Raw genomic sequence first — 25,162 nt, forward strand, 5'->3', positions numbered from 1 at the left:
TTTCAATTAAATCATCGCATGATTTACGATATATGGAAGTATATTTGCCGATGTACGGTATATTTCCGGTATATTATTAAAGTTACTTGGTATATTTTCGTATATATTATCGATAGTTTCGATGGATTCGCTGTAGCGATTAAATACCAAAAAAAAGAAACAAAACACATTGCTTCACAAATAACAAAACTTTTTGCTGCGCCGCCGAAGAAATGTCGTGTCGGTCATGAATTAATTATTAATAAAAAGAAAAAAAAAATTAAAGTGCTTGTGCAGTGCAAGTGTGAGTACCGGGCCACGGGAATTTGTATGATAAAATTTCGCGCTCATTGATAGAGGAAAACCTATACATGCATACGTGTGCACTTGATGGTCGCCGCACACGCACACAGAGTAGAAGTAGTAGTAGTAGAAAGTGCAGCAGCAGGCAGGCGCGGTCCATGATAAAATATATATGTAAGCAAATCGGTAGCGTAGCGGGTATACTATACGTCGGTGTAAATAAACCGGGTCGCCCACATTCAAGGGGGCGCCTCCCAGTCCTCATCCCCTCTCGCTCTCGCTCTCTTGTTCTCCTGTAAGAATTGCGGAAAACGTGTTTAATTTTCGAGAATCTCTCTTTCTCTGTTCACTCTGTGGTGTGCGTGCCAGATTTTGTTGTTCAATTTAATTCGCCACATACACACACACACATACTAGTTAATCCTGACGCCCTGCTCTTCCTCCCCCTGCAGAAGCAGCATCAGCAGCAGCCACTATCTCCTCGCATCACCATCCAGCAGCGACGCGCACCGGAGATATTTTCCATAGGTAAGCCGACTGTTGATACTTTTCTCCCCCATTCACGGCGCACTTGCTCCTCATTTGGGGGCTTAATCCGGCGCAAAATCATTTCAGTATAATATGTTCCTGAACTTGATTCTTATTGGAGGTCGGTGTCAATCAAACCGGTTCTCGGAATGGCACTGGGAGTCCGATGTCGGGTATCCGATGATGATGCCAGGCTCCTCCAACAGTTCTTCTTTTTCTTGATGATTCAGCCTTTTTTAGCCAGGGTACATTTTGTTCATGGGGATGTGCGATTCTGTAGCTGTATTTCTGTGTACGCCCCCCGAAAATTTCAAGAAAATACTTTAATTTAAAACTGTGAAGACACTCACTTGCAAATTATTGCAAACAAAAACTTAAGAAAATTCGTGAATGAAATTGGAATGAATGTCAAATGGAGAGAACGAGAGAGGATCCCGATTATTAGAGAGGATGAATGGATCCCGTTACAGAGCGAATGAATGTCCCACTCTAGCTAACGAAAAAGCGTGGGAAATAAAAGATTGAATTCCAATAAGTTTTTAAGTAAAAAAGCTGAGAGGTATCCTCTCGTTCGAATATCGACTATAAGTCATTTCTGGTTTTTTTCTCCCCTGTTTCTTCTTGGAATGTTCTGTTTTCTCGCTAGCCTATCGCCTGCCCGCTTCTGGCCATTGCAAATGCGTTTTTTCAGTCCGTTCTTTTTGTTTTTTTTTTGCTATATTATCAGCCCACACTGTTGTTGTCGCACTGTGGAACTAAATGCATTAAGGTCGGCACTGGTATTTACTGTAATTAACGTTGAGGCAAACTAATGACGATGGGCCACGTACAAACTTAGTGCCCTCAGTGTTATGATGATGGCGACGATGATAATAGTGACCGTCAGAGAGAAATGCTTGGGTCGCGACTCTGGGCGATCGTGAACACCAACAACAGCAAATAAGAGATTATGAGAAGAAATTCCAAAGAAACTAAAAAAACTGTAGACATTTTAGTGATTATCAGCCAAAACTGAGCACTTACCGAAAATGCATGATTACTCTGTGGAAATTTGAGTCACTCTTGACCTTTATCTACGGCAAGTAGTTCTTCCGCTCCATGCAGTTATACATTGATAAGCAACGCCCACTGTAAATTAGCCTTGCCCTCGGCCTCTGCAGCAGTAAGTTCACTTCTTTTTTTCTATCTTTGTCTGCTGGCAAATTAAGCCGTAAATACGTGAGAAAGAAAGAGTGGGAAAGATGGAGAGCAAGAACGAAGGTCGCTATCCGAAACGGTGCTGAAACTTTTGATACCCTTGCAGATCGATCGTGAAGTGCCATGATTAAACTTGGGACAAAACAACTTATATTTATCTGCCAATCTGAATTGTTCCGACTGTAAATCACAGATTGGCAGATTATATTCGTTCCTTTTTATTATATTGTAAGATTTACATAAATTCGAAACTGAAAAACTGATATCCGCTCATATCCGTCTACCCTTTACTACCAAAAACTGCCACATGCCGCCAATAAATGAACGAAAAACTTTGTTTTTTTCTTTGGACCACTTTTAATGTACTACAGAGAGATGATGATCTCCCCAACACACTTCTCTCTTTCTCGCTCTCTCTCCCTCTATCGCTCTCATCAGCGCAATGTAGCAATGTAGCACCCCTCCTCGCCTCTCTATTCGGGTAGAGAAAGCCATCAACGCTCCGTAAATTCCCTCGAAACCAACACTAAACTAACACACAGAACACACACACCTGCCGCAACGACTACAGTTATGGCTAGAAAAAGTAGAAGAGAGGAAGCAGAGGAGGACGTGGAGAAGGAGCAGCATCAACATTGCGATGCTGTATAGATTTCCCCATAGTAAAGCTGGTTTTACTCGCATCTTAATTGTCTCTAGGATGAAAATACTCTTTTTTTTTATAGCACTGTCATTGCGGTTTTAGGTGGAACGTGAAATGAAAAAAAGAACAGATACAAGTTGGTCACAGAATGAAATTGTGGAAATGTGGGACATGTCAAGCCCAATGATCAGACACCTTTTTTTTATGGGAAATACATGATGAGAATAGCCAGAGCTAATGATGAAGAACGTGTAGATGGAATACATTCTTCTAGAAATTCCAAATAGAGACGCTTTTTAAACTATATCTTAATTGAAATTCTCATAAGCCTTATTGGCCCTTTTAGTCAACATTCTCATGGTGTTGTCCTTAAGGGTATACAAAAAGTTTCAGCAACTAGTTTTACCTCTTTTTTGTGGTCTCTGAGCCAAAAAGCTGGCACTGTTGCGAATATTGCGGTGGCTTTTGTCTTTGTCATCTTTTATGGGCGGCCTCCTGTTGCCGTTGTTTGCCACACTGTCTGTCTGTATGCCACTCATGGCCAGATGAAGACCAACTACTCATCATGAGGCATCTGTACTGCCATTTCTACTACCTCCCTCCCTCCCTCCCTCGTTGTGTGTGTGTTTTTTTCGAGCCTGATTGACTGCAGTAAGTGTGCATCAGGGGCATGCCACCACACGAACACACACAATGTCCAACATGAGCCAGTGGCTTCTTTTCTCTTCATGAAACGTTAATGAGTTTTAAGGCCACCCTCCACCCGACGTGTTTGTTCATGTGGGAGCAAGTGGCTCCAAAAGTGGGCCTTGAAATTTCAATCCAAAAACAAGCCGATCTTAAAAAAAAAACGAAACAGCAGTTGGAAAACCAACAAATAAAAATGGAACTCTACAATTACAAGCGTCATTGGCCTTATTTCTGTCTTTTCTTTTTTTTAATTTTGGAAAACTGCTGTTTTGTTTTATCCGCATGATTGTCACACACGCACGCACATATTGCAAATACATAAAGACATTTACAAGGGCAGCATAAAGCACAGCTGACGTAGCGGATAACGGTATTTGTACAGCTTTCGCACTTCAATTTGACTGCAAATTGCTCTCTCGCATCTCCCCCATCGCCTTCGCTCACCATATCTCGCACTCCACTTGACTCTGCTCTCACATTCCAGTCTGGTTCTCCACTCTTACTCTCTCCCTCGCATATGCTACTGCTCCACTCTCGTTCTCCCACTCTTATTGCTTTTTTTTCTTAAGCGCTTTTAAGCTTCCGAAAATGATTACGCGGCATTTAACACATGGACACTTCCTCTCCTCCACGCTGCCACTGCTCCCTGTACAAAGTCAGAAAAGAACGAAAGTCTCACTAGGTCGAAGCATAAGACACCCTGCGAATTAGGCAGACTATTCTGCCAGTCTGACAAAATAAATGAATGCTGGGTATAATTCAAGCAATAAAGTTTTCTTGAATTTGATTTAAAATGTATAACATACATATGTATAGCGTTAATTCGGAATATCTTGGAGACTAGGTGACACATAGAAAGTGTATCAAAATGCTCCAGTTTCGTAAACATAGAACTTTTATTTCTATTTTTGGCAAATACTGTGGTTACAAACACACATATTTCCTCTAAGCCAGGGCCCCAGACAATATGATACTTGTTCTTGTTTGCGTTTGCTTTTATCATCTTTCTTATTTTTTGCTTACGCATCTTGAAAGAAGGAATAGAACGGAAAAGAGGAAACAGCCACACATTTTCTTATGTCGGCCCGCATACAAAGTGTTTGTACCCTATAAAAAGAGAGTGATAAAGGAAGAGTATGTTGGGTTTTGTCATTTGGATGCTTGAAAATATACTTATATTAAAGATGAAATTTCTTTAGAGTCCTTGGCAACGAAAACGAGAATGAGTTTTTTATGCAATGCAACATCTTGGTAGCATTTTTTGCTTTCTCTAATATGTACTCTCCAAATGAGAGTTTTGCATAGCATATAAAAAGCGGGGTACCTTTTAGTACCGCACTCCCCTACCACATAGCCACATTCTTGTATTTCGTTTTCTTGCCATTTCTTCTTGTTTTGTTTATAGTCAAGATTTTTTATATTCTTTTGTCTATTCTACTTCTTTTTTGTCTGTTCCTGTTTATTCTTTTTCAAAACTCTTGTGTTGTCTAATGAAAATGCCTTGATTATTTATGAGCATAAATTAAAAATTAACAGTACGCTGCACACAGTTACACACCCAGAGAAACAGAGAAAGAGAATACCGCCCACAAGCGTAATTCAATTATGTTGCATATATTTCATATTGCAAAAGGCAGGCAGCACCAGCAGAGGGAAATTTATGAGCCATGCCCCCAGGGTCGGGTCGGTTGGGTTCGGTTTGGTTCGGGCAGTACTTTGACAAAGCCAAAACCAAGAGACCCAAAACCCAGCGAACCAACCAACCAGTGGAGCAGAGAGTCAGAGCCCCAGAGCCAGAGCTCCAGCAGCGACAAAGGTCCACACAGTCCGACCAGTGCTGCCAGCGTAGCAAATTTTCACAGCCAGTGCTGCCAGCGAAACACATTTTCACGGCAGCAGAGAGCAGGGCAGAGCAAATGCAAAATGTGGGTGGTGTGCCCCATAAATTCAGATAAACTATTAGTGCATGAAAGCAGGCACAAACGAAGGTTCCACCATTCTCTATCTGTTATCGGCCCATACACAAAACATATGAATGCATATCGCACAGTAGATAGGCAAAGAGTCAGACCAAACATAAGTCAACATTATTTTGCACTCTATTTAGGAACCAAAGCGTATTACTCACGTGGCAAAAAGTCAACTTGAATTTGATTTAAGGGCCCATCAAACTAATTGCCTGGTCTCTATGGGGTCTCTCTGCGAACTGAAACTAAAAGTTACGCAATGCGTTTCTTTTTAATTAGTTGAATGCCACATGGAATGGCAGCCTGCTTTGCCACATTGTAAGCACGGTTTCGTTTGCTGTCTGTCGTTTTATCAACTGTACAAAACAATACAATCTACATACACACTCGTATAGTCAGTACACGTAAACAGAAATAGAAAAGATACGCTGTTAAGTGAAACTAAAAGTAACGCAAAGGTTTTTAATTAGTTCAATTGCATTTGCGACAGTTTCTAGGGGGAAATGGAATGTAATTTCATGCCAATTTCCTTAAATACTTTTTTTCATTTTTATATTTTAATATTTATGAGAACAATAAAAAATGGTCTTAGTTTTAAGAAAATCTAAAAGTTACACAAGTTTTACAACCGAGTTCAATGGCTTTTTACATATTTACAGCGCTATCTCTCCCTCACTAAAAAGATATGAATGAAATATTCATTCGTTCATTCAAACTGATGCTTTCAAAACCCCTGAAATCAGCTTTACTGAAATTAAATTATTGATCCATATGATTCTATGATTAAAAATTGTAAATTCTCTTTGTCTGCTAGTTCATACATACATATGTACATAGTCTGTACATACATACATATGTACATGTGTCTATGTACCATCTGTAGATGGCTGTAAAAATATAACAAACAAATAGGACTCAAACATTCTGGTTTACCAAGAGGTGGGGAGGAGGAATGGAGATTCACACATTTGCATTGGTTTTTGTGCAGGGCTGCCGCTTCAAGATTATGCGGTTGTGTAAGCCATTGGGGATCCCTCTCTCTCTCTTTTCTCTCCTTCTCTCGCTCCACCTCCACTCTACAATAACCGAATGTATGCCATAGAAATTTGTATTCCATTGTCATGGACACGCATCACGCATCCCATATGGGCCATGCCTCATTCGCATTGCATTGGGCAGGCGCCAGTCCCGCAGTCCATCAGAGTGGCTCACAAATGTCCCCTATATATCCATGTGCACATGTATACATATGTATGTACATATTGCACGACATGTTGCTTATAAGTGGGGGAGAATGTCGCGTACGTTAGAGTGCGATAAAAGAAAGAAGGAACCACGAGATGGCACAGATGATGAAGCTGGGTGCTTCTGAGGCGGCAACTGCTGCAAGGAAAACGATTAAGTTGAGGCAATAATAAGGAAATAACATTTTAATGGGCATAAAGAGGAGATTGGCTTTCAGTGTGTACGTATAGGAATGGCAAGGGGAAAAGGGAGTAAAGGAAAGGAATAAAGAGAGAGCAGCCGAACATTCATGTATATGTATCTGTGTGTGCGTGCATGGGATTGTCGATTACACAAAAAACCGCAAAACAGTCGAATCCCCTCTCCTGCACGCGCCCTCCCCTGCACATCTGCTAAGCTCGTGTGCGTTCATGCGTGATTGCTAATCGCGATAAGCACGTGAATTTGTAATGTGATTTTAGGGCTAGGCTTGATTTTAATTTTGAAACTAGTTGAAAGCTAAAAAGAACAATAAGAATAAAAGCCTATCCCTTTGGGCTAATTTGGAAAGGTTCCGTAAATACCCTGGCCAACATATTAAACACAAATCACAATTTTCTACATTGGGTAGTGAAATATCTTCACCTTTAAACTACAAAATATTCCCATCTTTAAATCTAAATAGTAACTTTTTGTACCTCTAATTAAGTCGAAACCACTTTAATTTCCGTAATTAGTTTAATCGCATAAACGATGCTCGTCGATGCCTAATGAGAGAAGAACCGAAGAACAAAAAGGAGAGCCACGAGAAACAACAAATTAATGATGCGGGTCAAACCCCAAGTCAGAGGACATGAACTCTCCCCGCATTCCCCGCAAAATTACCATTGTACCAAATGTCAAACCTCACAAAAAAAAAACTTTTTCGTTTGTTCCACTTATTTGTCTTTTCCGGGCTCCGTCTCCCTCTTATGCACATTCTTCTATTTTATTTGGGTTTTGTTTCCCCACCGCAGCAGCTTCGTGCAAAGTTTTACAAATTGCAGGAGCAAAAAAATACAACAGTCAAAAAAAAAAAAAAAAACTTTTACTTTTGAGCAAAAAAAAAAGGTACTAAAAAGAACTGAAGTCTTGTAAATGAGCAATTGCTATGCAAACGCTTTGCCCGCTTAGCATATTTTCTGCTTTCTAAACGCCTCCACCTGCCAGCTCAAAACTTTTACTGGACTAAACTGAACTGGTCTAGAGTTCTTTTGGGCTTCCATCTGGCTCTTCTGCTACATTTAACACTGTCGAATCAGCAGTGGCAGCATCAGAAGGGAACAAAGTTCTCTGTTCTTTTTGCCTTGCATTTTGTACATACAATACCCTGGAATTGGAGTTTATTTCCTTTGGAATACATTTTTATCTAACGCCCAATCATTTTAGAATTTTGAAACAACCGATGCAACCGATGGGGCTACTCTCTGGTTGGACTTGTTATTATCAACATTTATAGCAATTAATACTTGAGTTAATTTATAGACACATGTAATAGGTATCCCAAACCTATGTACATATGTAGGTAGTTCAACTCTACCACACTTTTTCCATTGCTCTCCTTTTCGTTTGAGTCTTTCCAAACGTATCATACAAAAGGGAGAGAGAAAAACATTCAGTTCTCGTTTTTTGTTTGCTCTCTCTATCTGTGTTACCTACTTTTTCACGCCCTCTATTTGCTTTTAATTAAAATGCGTATCATGAAATCTCTTTATCTCCTTTTTTTCTACTTTGCCAAAAGATTTCAGCTCGAAAAAAATTAGCGCACAAATCCCCTTTCTGAGCTTTGAATAGTTGATGGATGGAAATGATAATGACGGGCATGACGATAGCTTTATATCCGCAGATTATTCAGTTGTCAATTTCTCACATTTCTCTTCATTAGGCGACAGGTTCTTTTTCGGTTTCGTTTTTCCTTGGAAAATGACTTCTCTTATCTATTAAATCTTTAATTTTCGTCATTTATCTTATCTGTTTTCTGTGGTTTGTTGTCAGGAAGGAAAATTGTATGGTTTAACGAATTATTTAATTTGATTTATACTCTTTATTTATATTTAACAAACGGGGGGTTTACAAAGGTAAATAAAAATGTGAATAAATGTTCTTTGGGGTTTTCCCTTGTGTGTTTGCCTATCAAATTAAGCGTTTAACCCACGTGCCTCTAGGTTCTTGGAGTTCCCAGCTATAATCAGCTGCATAAAACATCTTTTGAAATAGCTTTAACATTTTAAATCACGTTATCACACTCTCCTGATATCTATCATTGCCCACACTCTTCTCTGCCACTGGGGCACTCTTTTAATTGCTATTGCTTATATCTCACGAATTGAGAAAAACAAAAGCCGCCCATCTCAGGAGCTGAGGGAGCTGGCTGCGGGGGTAAAAATTAACATTTTATTAGCAGAAATTGCGAGGCGTTGGTTGTCATCGTCACCACGTCGTCTGTCGTCGTCGTCGTCTTAGTTCATTAACCTGCTCCAACGGACAGTAGACAGTATACGGCAATAGAGGCAGCAGCAGCGGACCTCCCATTTGTTTTTATGACTCCCAGAGCAGTCCGGAGCGCCGACGACTGAATTTATTTTGTGGATTGTGGATCGTATGTGTGTACACTGTACAGTGATTGTTGCGGCGTATTTATAGCGCTAATTTGTATCATTTTGTACTCTTTTCTTCAGAAGGGTATAGCGATTTTTAATGCAGGAACTAGCTCTTCGCTTTTTGTATTTTCTTCTACCAAATGTTGACTCTAAAACTATTTTATTGCGTCATAAAAACATGTCCTGAATTTTCATTGACAACATTTCATGCATTTTTACACGATGCAGTGGAAATTATTTTAAGAATCCTCACAATAATCTTTTTATTTATATTTTCAAGAGTATCTGTAGAAGGCTTTGCTCTCCGAAAGCAATTATTCCTTTCTTGTTTTCTGTTGGCATTCTGCATGCCAACATGAAACAGAAATAAATTTTATTTGTGTGCAATATAAATTACGCGCCTTTCACATTTAGCCACAACAGTTCCAGAACTTTAGAATAAAGTCATCCAGAGAGAGAGCGAGAGTCTCTAGGGGCTGGCGCTGGCAGTCAGCCACTGATCATTAAAGTGCCAAGTGCAGGGCCCCTTACCCTTACACACGCCCACAAACAACAGACAGACATTACCGTCCGAAAACAACAGTATGCCTTAAATTTATGTTGCATTTTTATTCTTTTTTTGTGGGTATGTGCCGTGCCGTATGTGTGAGGATGGATGATTCAAATAAGCGCACTTAATTACGCAAAGTATTTTCGTGGCTCAACTTAAACTCGAGTGATTTATTTATTATGGGGGGGCCAGAGTGGCAGCATGCTGCGGCATCAAAATGATTAATTTATGGATCTGAATGTGTGCAGCAGGTATTTCACGTATGCAGATCAGCGTGTGGAATCCATGTGGATTACACGGAATTTCCAATCGAAGATAGGATTTTCAGAATATGGAAAGACAAGGACTCGACTCCACTCGATAAAGTCAGTTGAAGGATCTTTCAGCATAACAAACTTTAAAAGAAATACATTTTGAACGCAGACACTTAGGAATCAAGAGATCTGGCATATGAGGTGTCATAAGCTGAACGGAACGAGGATTAAATCAATGGGTGTAACGTGTTTTCACGTGAATCCCTCCCATGTGGCCGCGAACCCTTTTGCAAAAAAAAAGAAACAAAGCAAAAGCAGATGTCGTCTGTCATTTTCAAGGGCCTCCTGGGAACCGATAATAACAGGGGCCTGCTCAAACGGTCGGTCGGTTGGTTGGTCAGTCATCATCATCTGGTCAACCAACGACTCTCTTAATTGTACAATTTCATTAATTGCGTGTAATTGCTAGCATTCTCCAAATTGTTTTGCACAGTATTTTGCACTGTCTTTTGTTTTGCTTTCATTTTTTTGCTGATGTTTTTGTATACCCTCCCAAATATGTAGGTTGACATGATTTTAAAACAGTTGTTTGTAACCCTCTGAAGAAAATATGCCAATGTGTCGTCTAATATGAAATACATAGATTATATTTATAGCAGATTCTTCATTGTACATTTTTTGATATCTTCATTAATAAGTTAAGTGCATATTTAACAGTGTAAAATATGGGTTGAAAAAATTACCCTATGTTTTGTCATATTCTGATAGCCCGTTCTTACATGGGTATGTGTTATTTTATGGAAAACCCAAGCTGTAGTTTCAGGTGTTTCTTTTTAGCATGTGACAAATGTTTTAACTGTGTTCTTAACACGTTGATCGAGCGAACGATTCGGTTACACATGTCGTGCGTGTGATGTGGCATTGCCAATTGGGGAGGTGGAAAGCGTTACTTGCTGGGATCTGCTCCTTACAAGTTGTACCTTGGATTGTCATTCCCTCTAAAATTTATATTAAGATTGATTAATCTTCCTCCTAAATTCTCCCTATCAAAAACTTCGACAAACGTTCATTTATGTTTATTTTATTTTGCACTTTTAATTGCATTTTGTGTTACAATTTCATTTTGTAAGCATTGTCACAGCGCTGCTGCCTGTTGCCCAATTATTGCAATAGCTATTTTTGCCATACGAGTATTTGCTGTCGTAGTTGTCACAGTTGATCAGAGTGCTCTGCTGAGGGAGGGAGGCTTGCTGACCTTCGCCCCAACAGAGCCAGCCAGCCGCCAATTCATTAATAAATTGCTTCGAAATTGTGATTGTCAGCTACAGGTACAGGCAGTGCAGAGATTTTTTGAGAGTGGAATAAAATGTTGATTTTCAAGTGCAAAACTGGTTCAATACGATCTTGTTATCTTTTAGTGGGGCTCTGCTGGCTCTTCCGCCTTTCGGCGGCGTTGTCCAAAGAATTTCCCATAAAAGTTGACACAGATTTTCATCAAATTAATTGCTTTGCGCTTTTTAGAGTGCGCCGTTCGCTCGCTATGTTGGCGTGGCTGCTGCCTGCCAATGACACTCAACAAGCGTGCTAAGTGTTGTACACAAGTGCAGTTAACCCAGAGACACGCACGAACCTGTATAGAATACAGTAGAGATTCGGTAACACGAACTTACATTGCGAAAGAGAAAAACATTGCTAAAAGCGTTTTCCCCTAAAAATAATTAGGATAATCATCTAAAGATTGCTCTTAACCCCAAAAGGTACTGCCTTACAAAGTTACAATAAGTTAGAAAAAACAAATAGTTGTTCAGTCGTTGTAGAGCAGATTTCACTGTGCCTCGAGATAGTTTGCCACGCCTTTAACGCCCTCCTCGCAAACTTATCAATAAGCAATAAACAGGAAAGCTTAAAAAGCTTTCAGAGTGCCATCCTGTACTCTTTACCTCTTGTAAAAAATGTTCGCCTCCGCTTCCCGCCGATAGAAACAAGAGAAATAAAGATAGATACATATGTATGTATGTACATATGCACATACCGTGCATAGTATGTATGTATGTACATATGTATAGATAGATGGCAGGTAGGTAAGCAGGTGAGAAGGGGAAACTGCAAGAGAATATTTCCAATATTTATGGCAGTTTGACAGTTTTTCAATGTTACGATTCTACGTGCTTTAGATACAGTGGCTCCATCGCATAATCGGACAGCGGTTTCCTCTTTACGAATGTGCTCAAAAAGTATATAGAAATGCGTTAGACCAACCGTTTTTTCACTTTTTATACAACTTAATAGTATTACCTATCCAAGTCATAAACAAAAAGTCATACTTTTTAGTGAGAACAGTTAGTTTTAATCGAAAAACCAAAAAAAGTCATGTTTTGAGACTCAACGCATAATCGGACAGGGCAAAAATGCCAAAGGAAAATCCCGTTTTTTTTCCAAAAATCTTTTCACAGTCCCGGTTTTTCTTATCGAATGTATGCCATGGATGCCTGGATATATACCAGACAAAACAAAAACATTTTGTATGCCCCCCCAGGACAGCAATCCTTTTTCGAAATTTGGCTTGCTATAGAAATAGAACACGGAAGGAAAACTGCTCGGAAAACCGCCAAATGGATTGGAAAAGGCTAAACTATGGTTCACTAAATAAATATAAGGATCCATAATAAATTTAGGCTGGTCAAAATTGTTCGGGAAGGCCACGGCTAACTTTTATATGAGCCAAAAGAGCATTCGATATTAAAAAAAATTAGTTAAAATAACTTTAAAAATTCATAAAAATTAGAACCTACTTCAATATTGATCGGGAAAAGTGGTTTTCCCAAAGAGGGGGGTCTTATACATTGAAAAAGTACCATTTGTATGAGAGATTTCCCCGACCTAGTACATTTTTTGGGCTCTAACATTGAAATAATTAAGTCGAGAACTTGTACTGAGAAAATTAATTGATCGAATAAGGCATTTTGATGCTATATCATCGAAAAATCAAATTTTTTTGGTGGCATTCATTCAATAATATCTTTTAATAATAAACACTATCAAAAAAAATGGAATTTTAGAGGATATAGCATCAAAATGCCTTATTCGATCAATTAATTTTCTCAGTACAAGTTCTCGACTTAATTATTTCAATGTTAGAGCCCACAAATGTACTAGGTCGGGGAAATCTCTCATACAAATGGTACTTTTTCAATGTATAAGACCCCCCTCTTTGGGAAAACCACTTTTCCCGATCAATATTGAAGTAGGTTCTAATTTTTATGAATTTTTAAAGTTATTTTAACTAATTTTTTTTAATATCGAATGCTCTTTTGGCTCATATAAAAGTTAGCCGTGGCCTTCCCGAACAATTTTGACCAGCCTAAATTTATTATGGATCCTTATATTTATTTAGTGAACCATAGTTTAGCCTTTTCCAATCCATTTGGCGGTTTTCCGAGCAGTTTTCCTTCCGTGTTCTATTTCTATAGCAAGCCAAATTTCGAAAAAGGATTGCTGTCCTGGGGGGGCATACAAAATGTTTTTGTTTTGTCTGGTATATATCCAGGCATCCATGGCATACATTCGATAAGAAAAACCGGGACTGTGAAAAGATTTTTGGAAAAAAAACGGGATTTTCCTTTGGCATTTTTGCCCTGTCCGATTATGCGTTGAGTCTCAAAACATGACTTTTTTTGGTTTTTCGATTAAAACTAACTGTTCTCACTAAAAAGTATGACTTTTTGTTTATGACTTGGATAGGTAATACTATTAAGTTGTATAAAAAGTGAAAAAACGGTTGGTCTAACGCATTTCTATATACTTTTTGAGCACATTCGTAAAGAGGAAACCGCTGTCCGATTATGCGATGGAGCCACTGTAGTTGTGTGAGCGCGCAACGCTCTCTATTTTAATTAAAAATTCTAGAAAATTAAATTACAAACATTTTTTGCTGGCGCATTGCAGTAAGGGTGGGCAAATGAAAAAACTCGAAGCCAAGTGCGAGCGAACGAACGGGAACAAAACACCCACAACGGGCAAAAGGGGAAGAGAAACATAGGGAAATCAACGCTCAAGTTCAGCGATGGCATCAGGCAGCAAATGTTCTCTCGCCGTCCCGTTCTACAATTGAAGTCGATTGTCAAACATAAATCATCAATTTTGTTGTCGTTTCCTCTTCGACCAAAACAGTGGGCTGAAAGGGCGCAATCAATTATGAAATATTTCTGAAAACTTTTTGAACATCAATTACTTCAAGTGTAAAAGTGTTCATGGCATTCAGTTAGGTGTTTTAATTTTTGACCAACCCTATAAATAATATATTAGTTTATTAGAAATACCACTTCTGAATTGATCTAATAGGCATCTTTCCTATTGGAAATTCATAGGCAATAGAATTATTTAATTCAATTCTCCATATTTATATACATTTCCGGGCACTGTGCGGCTCTATCTCTCTTCCAGTCTTTCTTTTATGATGCTTAACAGTTGCCTGCCCTAACTGTTGTTTTGCTTCTGTTTTGCTATTTCTGTTCCTTTCTTCGGCTTCCTATCGAAAGCGCGCCGCCTGCCGCGGCATGCTGTTGCTTCAATTGCTTTAAATTGAATTATAATTAAGTGTTAATGTAGATTTAATAAGTATGGTTATCTGATAATAGCTTAATGTAATTATTAATTGACAAGAGAACGGCCAACAATGATTAACTTTTATGAGAATTTTATTAGGAAAATCGTTGTTGCGTTATATCGTTTATTTTCTGTATTTTTTGCAAAATATATATAAAATGTTGGACGAATGCAGCTATAAATTAAATAAGAAAAACAATAAAAACAAGCATTGATTCTGGAGTGTACAAAATATTAAATCTCATTTGAGTTTTACTTTTTTTCATTCTCAGTTTGTCGACTGGCACTGGCGCTTGTAATGTGTGCTCTACTTGTTATTCCATCTGAAAATTATGTTTGTTATTTTTTTTGTATCTGGTAAACCTGATTACCTGTCAATTAGCAGTTCACAAAGCATGACTGCAGCTCCGCCCACTCCTCTTTTTTCTCTCTTGCCGTCTGTGTGGATAATTGCATTTAAACATTTTACCCAGATGCCAATTATGCTTTTCAAGCCGAACACACACACAGAACCCACAGAAATTGTAAAATGATTTCATTTGACATAATTGTAATTGAATTGTCTATCGCACAATATCTGTACACACGTATGGAGAATCATCGCACTCGTTCTGCAAATAAAATAAATGTCAGCAGCATCGCAAAACAACCATGAAACAGAGCTGTTACAATTTGATTAATTTAAATAAAACAACACAAGACCAGCCCAAATCAAATTTAAAGACCGTATTTAATGTATGAAATGTTGCTTTATCTTGTATACATTGTATTTTTTTTTACAATCAGCACCATCAGATTCCAGTTTTAAAATTTGTTTATAAATGAGAGAACTTTTTGAATTGTTAAATTGAAAGTGAGATTTAATTTACATTTTTTGTAACATTTTGCGCGGTTTCAACTGCGTGACACACCGCTAAAGCTTCTCCGTCAAATTAACAATTACATATGTACATACATACATATGTACAAACTTACATATAAATAAAAAAAATGGAATTAATTTTGTTGTTTATATTTTTTTTTCATTTGCCTCTTTATTAAATTTATTATTGATGACTCCCGCCGATGGGCCACTCCTGTGTGCAGCCAGCAGCAGCATCTGCTGAAGCTCTCTTCTCCTCCTCTTTAGGGTCTCTGTGGTGTGTGGGGTCACCTCTTGTACATGCAATTGCATATTTTAACAGAGTGTTCACTCTAGAGCCTCCTTATCCCCTACGGCCTTGCCTTGCCTCTTGGCCTACCCCCTTCCCGGATCTGTGCCTGCTGGTGGTACGAGTAGTGGCTCCTACATACAAGTGTGCGTGCAACGTGATGGTGGGAAACGGGTTTTTTTTCAGACTCCCGGAGACGACTCGACTCTTGTCTAGTTTGGCAAGAGAGAAGCTCAACGACGACGTCGCATGCCTTATGAATGATTCAAATGCACGTTATGTGCGCGCCAACAAAAAAGGCAAAAAATAGTGTTTGCAACAGAGCGATTCGGTGACTCGAGCTTTGGATACCCTATTATTTGATTTTAGAATTTTTATTGAGGAATTTAAGCTAATGAGCTAATCACAGGTTATTGTTGGCTACTCTGGTTTCATTATCAACGGATTGTCAACTAGAAAGTGGATACTGTCATTAATAAGTTTTGTATTATTGCTAAATTCATTCCTTAAGTTTCGAGCATCTTGTAAAGCGTGGCATACTCTCCTTACTCAAGAGCATGCTAAGAAATCCAGCAGAAAAGCCCTGGAAAAATACCGTTAAGAGTTGTTGCGCTTTTACTGTAGCTCCTCCTCTTCTCTCACTCTCGACAGCCGGCAGCTTTCGTTTGGCTTGTTGTTTGTATGTTTGTCGTCTGCTTGATGCCACCTCGCCTCTCTGCTCAAGCCTCTGCTGTTGCCGCTTCTGTCGCTGATGTTGCTTCTGACTCTGTTTTGCCTGACTGTTGCCTTGTGTGACTATGACCTTTGTCAATGGAATTTTTTGGCCAAAACGGCATTTGAAATACTGTTTTTCTTCCTCCTCTTAATGCCGTTGGCATTTGGGTGTGCAAGCACGAGATTCAGAGATTTTTGCGGTGGGAGCTAAAGTCAGATATCCAGCAATGGAGCCAGAGAGCCAGCCAGAGCCCCGACCGAATCCCAAAGCCGGAAAAGAGGTATTGCAATTTAAGCTTTGATTCGATTTATCGGTGCAGCTGTGGCATTTGCATGGGCATGGCATGTGTGTGTTTTTTGTGAGCTTGTGTGTTTGTTCCAAAGAGGAAGTGGGTGGGAGCTTGATTCTTGGACGGAATAACAAAATGTATCAATACAAATGAAAATAATTGAGATGTTTGCATTTGTATCGTGTATGTATTGGCTATCGCCAGACAAATTGACTTTTCCCATAGACTGGCATTCAATATTTGTTGAATAGAACAAATCGGTTTGCTGGTGCTTTGAAGATAGATGGAAGATAGATAAAATGATAGATAGATAGATTAATAGATACATAAATTTATACAACTAAGCAACAGATGAGCTTTACAAGTGAAAGGAAAACCAATTAATTGTTTGCATCACTAATAATTACACTATAATTTGGTTAACAAATTCAAAAGTTTCTTTGTACCTTTTGGTTGCATCAATCATCAATCAGTATTGTAATACCTACATTCGAAAAGTATTGATAAATGGAACTTTAACTTTGCACTTTCAATGCACAAAATTTCGAGTTGCAGAAATTCATCTTTTTGTACAGGGAAACTCGTACTGTGATTCGTCTAAAATACAGTCGGAAACCATTTTTATGCATTCAAATTATTCCCTATAAACCCGGTTATTTACCTTTCCCGGACTGGTGTAACATAAAGCTGCCATAAAGAAATATATTTCTCTGCCTATTACTACACGTCACTCAAGACAGACATGTTAATGCACTGTTAAGCACTATCTCGCTCTTTAAGGCACACGGCAATTAAGATGCTCATGTTAAGGTTCCCTCAAGCGCGTAAAAGGAACCGCTAATTAACATGATTTAGTGTTAAGCCTCTGTTAATTACAATGAGCAATGCTGTTAAAGCTTTTAATAGTTCAGTCCTAGATCACCAGAGCAACGAGTCCTAAGCTTCTGTCCAGCTTCTTTTTGGTGCTAGCTGATGGAATTATAGAGGGAAATCAAATGTTACAAAAGGCATTTGCCTTTTTCTATCCCGCCGGGGATGACAATCCATTTTATTGACCAATTATTTATTTATGTGCGAGAGAATAATTCGTGACTTTTTTCACCAAAACAAATCACAATTGAAATGTATAAAAATAATAATAAATTGTGAAGTACTATTTATCGGATTATCGAGCCACACAAAAAAAAAGAGATTAATTCGTTATGAAATCATGGCTGGAAATATGAAAGAAATCTCATAACTTTCATTTTCTCATTATCTCGATTTGATTTATCATGCTTTTTGTTTCGTTTGGCTTTCTTTGCAGTTAAATAATAGCCCAAGGTCTCTGGAGAGAGAGAGAGATAGAGAGAGAGAGTGAACTGTCGATCCACAGACTACGGCTGTTGGTCCGGGCATGAGAGCTGGCCGAGGCGATACTGGACCTGGATGTCGCCTCAATGGATTTGCAATCGCGAATTGTGAGAGGAACATAATACTTATAGATGGAGTTAAGTCATGAGAGAAGACAACAAACAGACCAACGACGACGTCAGAGAAAGATGAGAAGTGCTCCCATATGTGCCAATAAACAACAATTTTAAACTAACAAACAATTCACGCTTGAGGGAGCGATAAAAGTCTGATACAACCGAATGAAACATCAAACAACAATCGCAACAGATAAAACATTTTTATAAAAACATAAGGCAACATTTATCAACATATCGACTTACAGGGGTACTAGAAACAGCAGTTTAAAATGTTCTGTGAGGAATAAAAAACAAATAGGAAAACAGACGAGACCCACAACATCAATAAAATAAACCAAAATACGGCTAAAGATAACCGAAAGCCCAGATATAACAATAGTTAACAAAATAAAAACATAAACATGACCTTCTCGAGCTTCACACGAAAAATGCGTGGACGGATGCGCTCCAATACCTGTCGGATTGTGCTCTTAACCTCTTTGGTGTGGGTGATCTTTGATTTTGTGCTTATTACCCGCTATTCGGATTGCATTGGCAAGGATGGATGGCGTTGCAAACGTTCCGGCGAGTTTGATGTGGAGGTAATATAGATCTTTAGGTTTTTATGATCTATTTATAATAATTTTCCTTATAGCTACCCAATGCCGAGCCGCTGGTGGACGATAATCAGCTGGTGGATGACAATGAAATCAATACGGAAAAATCTTTGGATGGTGACTCGGGCAGTGCCGTGATTATGGGTCAAGGCTTTGCATCCGGTGGCATTTCCATGACATATCCCAGTGTATCACTGAAGAAATGGTTCCTAGCGCCCACCGTTGAGGAGACCAAGGGCAAGCCCGGTGAGATGGGCAAGCCCGTGAAGATACCCGCTGATATGAAGGATCTCATGAAGGAGAAGTTCAAGGAGAATCAATTCAATCTGTTGGCCAGTGACATGATCTCGCTGAATCGCTCTCTAACCGATGTCCGGCACGAGGGGTGAGTGCTTATCATTGGCATTCCATCCATGAAAAGTAATCCAAAATGTTTTTCCTCTTCAGGTGTCGTCGCAAGCACTATGCCTCAAAGCTGCCCACCACATCAATTGTGATAGTATTCCATAATGAAGCCTGGACGACGCTTTTACGCACAGTCTGGAGCGTCATCAATCGTTCTCCGAGGGCACTGCTCAAGGAAATCATTCTGGTGGATGATGCCAGTGAAAGGGGTAGGCTGCAGCAAGACTGTTCTTTACTCTTTAGAATCCGTAGATAATTAAATTTGTAATTTTAGATTTCCTGGGTAAACAGCTGGAGGACTATGTGGCAAAGCTGCCGGTGCGAACCTTTGTGCTGCGCACAGAGAAACGTTCGGGTCTGATACGTGCACGACTGCTGGGCGCGGAGCATGTAAGCGGTGAGGTTATCACCTTCCTGGATGCCCATTGTGAGTGCACAGAGGGTTGGCTGGAGCCGCTGCTCGCTCGCATTGTACAGAATCGGCGAACGGTTGTGTGCCCCATCATTGATGTCATCTCGGATGAGACATTCGAGTATATCACAGCATCGGACTCTACGTGGGGTGGCTTCAACTGGAAGTTGAACTTTAGATGGTTCGCACATATGGCTTTTTCTTTAACAATTCTTATGTAATACTTATACTAATTTTTGTTCAATCAGGTATCGAGTGCCCTCCCGTGAGATGGCCCGCCGTAATAACGATAGAACTGCTCCGTTGCGTACCCCTACGATGGCTGGTGGTCTGTTCTCCATCGATAAGGATTACTTCTATGAGATTGGATCCTATGACGAGGGCATGGACATTTGGGGCGGCGAGAATCTGGAAATGTCGTTCCGTGTAAGGCAAAGTCACATGCAATTTTCTGCTATAGTTTTTCTTCTCTTTTGTTTTCGTTCATGCTTTTCGTTTTCTTTAGGCCCAAAATGAGTCCATAACTCTAAGAATTGTTTTTATTTTATTTTCATAATTTTTTTTTTTTTTAAGTCTTTAAATTTTAACGTAAAATTCAAACAAAAGTTATTTCTAATCATAAAACGAAACACACACAAAAAACAAACATTACATCCAATGATAACCCTCAGATATGGCAATGCGGAGGCATTTTAGAAATAATACCCTGCTCCCATGTGGGTCACGTGTTCCGTGACAAGTCGCCGTACACCTTCCCCGGCGGCGTGGCCAAAATCGTACTCCATAATGCGGCCCGTGTGGCCGAGGTGTGGCTGGACGAGTGGCGTGATTTCTATTATGCAATGAGCACAGGTTCGAAAAAACAACAATCCAAAAAATTAAAAACAAAAAAAAACCAACAAACAAAACAATCAAATAACATTTTCAAAACCACCAAAACGATTTTATATTGCGTGCATCTAACTCCTAACTTTAAGAACTACTCGTTATCTATTCGTAATTGGCTTTAATTCGCTAAAAAAAAAACAGAAAAAACATTTAAGCAAGGTCCTCCAACTAAAACACTAACCAAAACCTAAACAGTAAATTAAAAACTGACATGTTTTTTCAGAGCATAAAAAAAAGCATCAAGTTATTAAACTAATCTAAATAGCTAAAGATTTTTGTGTAACCACCTACCTACATACTATATAGCCTACAACATATACCTACCAATAAATAACTATGAATAATTCCTAGCTATCCAAGCATATATATATAAAATGTATAAATCGGACCCCTAACACTATGACAGTACGAACAACCATCGCTTCAACTTCAAGTATTTCGCACTGGCATATCCCTATCTGAGAATATTTCCCTTTTTTAATTTTTTTGATCGAAATTCTAATTAATATTCTACTGGATTTTGCTCAGAGTCCCAAGTTTCTTTTGTGCTCATGCTCATTTCCCTCTCTCTCATGTCCGTTCATTCAAGAAACTTCTACTAAACATTAAAAATAGGTATTAAAGTACTCTCCAGTATAACCAGACAGTTGTGTAATACCGATTTGAGATCCTAAGCTAAACATAACTTACATACATACTACATATAACTTGTTGCTTATTAATTATGCTTTAAGTATCAGAACGATTGGTAATTAATTTGATATAATTAGTTAATTTTTATTTTTAGTTGTAACTAATATTTAATTTGATCATCTTTTTCTTTTGGTTTGAATAACTTCTGTGCCCCCTGGTTGTATCTCAATGGGTTTTGGGATTGGTATTGAAAAGCACTTAGGAGAATTAAGTTATAGTAGAAGCAAGCGTTACTGCCGCTTGGGTTTTAGTCCCTATTTTCGACGAGAGTTTAACGCACAGTTTTGTGTTTCTACCAACCAACAATTATCTTGAGAATTCCGTTTTACCTCCAATAGTTCTAGGAGATAAGGCATTGTATACTCGTTATGTTTACTCATTGTTATAACGTGTGAAACTCATTAAGTGGTTGCTCTTAAGAATTTCTATCATGGTCCTTCAACCATCTCTCGAAAGCGGAAACATAACTAAAGCTTACACCTAATAAGACCCTCCAAAGAACCACCATACAATTTTTGTGTATGTGCTTCAAAAATGCTCCATTCACTGTTCTAATAGCTACTCGTTAGATTCAGAATACTCGATTAACTAATCGTTAATTATATTTTCCAAATCAGCTAGTAAAGTGCTTTAAATCTACAAGTCGCTCTTTCTTTACCTCACAATTCCTCCATGTCCCTTAACTCTGAGGGGATGTTTTTAGGATAAAACTACAGCAGGCACTCGCTACAAACTTGCGCTTGGCTATTGTAACTTTATAAATCAACAAAACAGCTTTTCTCTATATATATTTGTGTATATCTTTCTCGTCCAATTTCTTTTTGCCAAAAAATGCTCGATTGTAATGCTCGATTGTCAAAAACACACAACTCTTATGAAAAAAAAAAAAAAAACAAACACACAATGAAAACCACACAAAAAACGCCTCTGCCTCCAGGTTTGGATGTGTGGCGGTGTCCTCGAGATTGCGCCCTGCTCCCGTGTGGGTCATGTCTTTCGCAAGTCAACGCCGTACACATTCCCAGGCGGCACAACGGAGATTGTGAATCACAATAATGCGCGTCTGGTTGAGGTTTGGCTGGACGACTGGAAAGAGTTCTACTACAGTTTTTATCCAGGTTAACAAACTAAACAAAAAAACAAACAAAACAAAACAAAAACCAAACCAAAACCAAACGGAATGCTTCCTTCACTCTCTGTCTCTCATTCTCACGTTCTGTTCTCTCTGTCGCTACTATATATTTCTATTGTCTGTCTCTTATATAGTGTTTTGTGCCGTATATCCACCCTATGCATACAAAAATATTAAGTGCAAGCAGCACGTCCTGCTATGATTACTGCAAATGTCTATACCAATATCTCAATATTTATGATTTATGGCATGGCCGTGACAAATAAAATCCAAACCACCAAAAGCAAACAATCAACCACGAAATAGTTTTACCGATTCACCTTTTAAATATATTTTATTTCGTTTTGTGTAGGACAGAGCCCCTAGAATTCTTGACTTTACCCTTTTTGTTCTAATATCTTCTGCATTCCACGACCCACTCTCCCACACCGCACACCCAACGCCTGTTTTCTTTGTTCCTCCCACAGTTTTGTCTTTGCATTTTCCACATCAGGTGTATTCACGGAAAGGTATTTGGATTATGGTCTATTCCAAACTTGTGAAACAATATCCCGACCATTTTTATTTGTCCTTTGTTAAGGTTCTCGAAATAATTATGTGAAAGCTTGCTAGAAAAAGATTTTTGGTTATGGGTTTTAGCGCTTCAAGCTGTAATTTTGGTGTACTATAATTAGCATTAGTGTTGGTATTTTCGTGGCGTATTTAAAAAACAAACTAGAATATTGTTTGTCAGCTTGTTATGTATATACTAAGCACGCTTTTAATGTACTAATTTAATTTTCCTCCAGCACCCGCACAAGTTCTATTGTAATTTTGCTTCCAAATTGCTTTTAAATGTAGAACCTAACACAAATACACCCCACACTTACATTGATGTTGTTCCGCCAAGTGCTCGAGTGTCCTTACTGAACTCTTAAATCTCTTTCTCTCTCCCTTTGTGTTGGTGTAACTTTAGGTGCTCGCAAAGCTTCGGCGGGCGATGTTAGCGATCGTAAGGATCTGCGTGATCGCCTCAAGTGCAAAAGTTTCCGCTGGTATTTGGAGAATGTATATCCAGAGAGTTTAATGCCTCTAGATTATTACTATCTGGGAGAGGTATGTTAACTACTTTAAGAACTTCCCCTGAACTCATACTTTAATCCCTTGCCATAGATACGCAATGCGGAAACCGAAACCTGTCTGGATACCATGGGCAGGAAGTATAATGAAAAGGTTGGCATTAGCTATTGCCATGGCTTGGGTGGCAATCAGGTGTTTGCCTACACCAAGCGACAGCAGATCATGTCCGATGATCTGTGCCTCGATGCGGCCAGCTCCAATGGTCCTGTGAATATGGTGCGTTGCCACAATATGGGTGGCAATCAGGAGTGGGTCTACGATGCGGAGGTTAGTATCTATAAACAGAATCCTGTCTCTCTGAGTACTAAAGATGTGTTTTGTATAACAGGAAAAATGGATACGTCACACGAATACGGGTCAGTGCTTACAGCGTGCCACCAGAGATGATGCCAATACGCCGCTGTTGCGGCCCTGCAGCTACGGCAAGGGTCAGCAGTGGCTCATGGAGTCCAAGTTCAAGTGGCAGGCACACTAGCAACCCTCGCATCATCCAACCGATAACTAACTAACAACAAAAACTAAACTAAACGGATCCTAATAACTATACTGAGAACTTCCAATTTGTGTTGATTTTTGCTGGCTTTTGTTTATTGACATTTATGTAGCCTTAAGTTTTTTTTCTGATCTAAGTTTTTCTCTCTAACTCTGTCTCTCTCTCTCTCTATGTGTGAGTGAATGTGTTTGTCCTTTGTGGCAGGATGTCTTCCCAAGTGTATGGAGTGTATGTGCGACAGTCAGTATCTGTGTGTGTAGGCAGGCAGTACTACGATTTATATAGATCTATATATATATGATATATATTGTAATTGTAAATTTAAATTAGCTTCGACCAAGTACCAATAAATTGGCATTTAAATGACATTTTGTGCTTCACAGAATATGATTTAAAGCAAATGCAAGGCCAAGAGCAATTGCCACAAGTGTGTCATAGCAGAAACATAATAAACATAAATTAATAATTAATAATACACTAAAACAGCAGCACTTCCCCCGCCCAAAACATTCCTAGATAGAATAAACATATATGAGAGGGACACAATTGTTTTCATGCTGTGTTCCTTCCCTGTCCCTGTCCCTGTCCCTATCCTACTTTTAGGCTATATTAAATATCAAAAGAAACCTCTGTTTGCTTTGTACCAAAACGATGCGCCCTTCATATCATACAAGAAAATGCTTCTAAATCCCCCATAATCATTATACAAGAAATGGAAAAAAAGGAAAATCTCTAAAAAAAATTGCACGCATATCATAAATACAGTGTAAAAAAAAATTATTTATAAATGACATAATTCAGATGAGAAGTAAACCACAAGAAAAGGAAAAAAATTGTATATAAAATGAAAGTAGCTATTAAAAATATACATTTAAATAAAATATTTATATGGCATGTATGTAAATGCGTATATGCGAAGCAAGCAAAAAACCTGTACTATAAATTGCATTTAGTTCTAAGTTCGACTCTAGGTTCTAAATTAAATTTAGATTTAGTCCAAAGTTTGGCAACCATCATACACAAAGTAGCTCTCAATTAAACAAATGAAAAACCAAGAATTGCTCAACGACAAATAATCTGTCAGCTATTGTGTAAATATTTCCAAAAAGTATTCCAATCAAACTTGAGTAAGATACGGAAATTCCACAGAAACCCTTTAGATGATACACAGACACCAGACAGGCCAAGTAAAACTTTTTAGCTAAATTTATTTTATAA

General features: G+C 38.7%; 1 protein-coding gene across 4 annotated transcripts; it reads left to right on the top strand.

Moving 5' to 3' along the window:
* Positions 1–147: 147 nt before the first annotated feature.
* Positions 148–24,988, top strand: LOC117900546 (polypeptide N-acetylgalactosaminyltransferase 5). 4 transcript variants are annotated; one of them, XM_034810949.1, is made up of 11 exons: positions 148–283; positions 735–810; positions 18,041–18,787; positions 18,841–19,187; positions 19,250–19,416; positions 19,482–19,800; positions 19,868–20,045; positions 22,138–22,318; positions 23,288–23,427; positions 23,485–23,718; positions 23,780–24,988. In XM_034810949.1, exons 3-11 carry the CDS (start codon positions 18,608–18,610, stop codon positions 23,924–23,926), a joined length of 1,893 nt encoding a protein of 630 aa, XP_034666840.1. In that variant the 5' UTR covers positions 148–283; positions 735–810; positions 18,041–18,607; the 3' UTR covers positions 23,927–24,988. The 4 variants fall into 4 exon arrangements, with proteins under 4 accessions (XP_034666840.1, XP_034666837.1, XP_034666839.1 ...); XM_034810946.1 differs by lacking the exon at positions 22,138–22,318 and adding an exon at positions 20,291–20,471 and having other exon boundaries at positions 150–283; XM_034810947.1 differs by lacking the exon at positions 22,138–22,318 and adding an exon at positions 20,291–20,471 and having other exon boundaries at positions 194–283; positions 738–810.
* The last annotated feature ends 174 nt before the right edge of the window (positions 24,989–25,162 follow it).

The sequence above is a fragment of the Drosophila subobscura genome, chromosome U (assembly GCF_008121235.1).
Source record: "Drosophila subobscura isolate 14011-0131.10 chromosome U, UCBerk_Dsub_1.0, whole genome shotgun sequence".
Lineage (NCBI taxonomy): Eukaryota > Metazoa > Arthropoda > Insecta > Diptera > Drosophilidae > Drosophila > Drosophila subobscura.

Coding starts and splice junctions, on each gene's coding strand:
- LOC117900546 (XM_034810949.1), top strand. CDS start 18,608: ATGACCTTCTCGAGCTTCACACGAAAAATGCGTGGACGGATGCGCTCC. Junction 19,417..19,481: donor GGATGATGCCAGTGAAAGGG/GTAGGCTGCAGC, acceptor TTGTAATTTTAG/ATTTCCTGGGTAAACAGCTG. Junction 23,428..23,484: donor ATTATTACTATCTGGGAGAG/GTATGTTAACTA, acceptor CCCTTGCCATAG/ATACGCAATGCGGAAACCGA.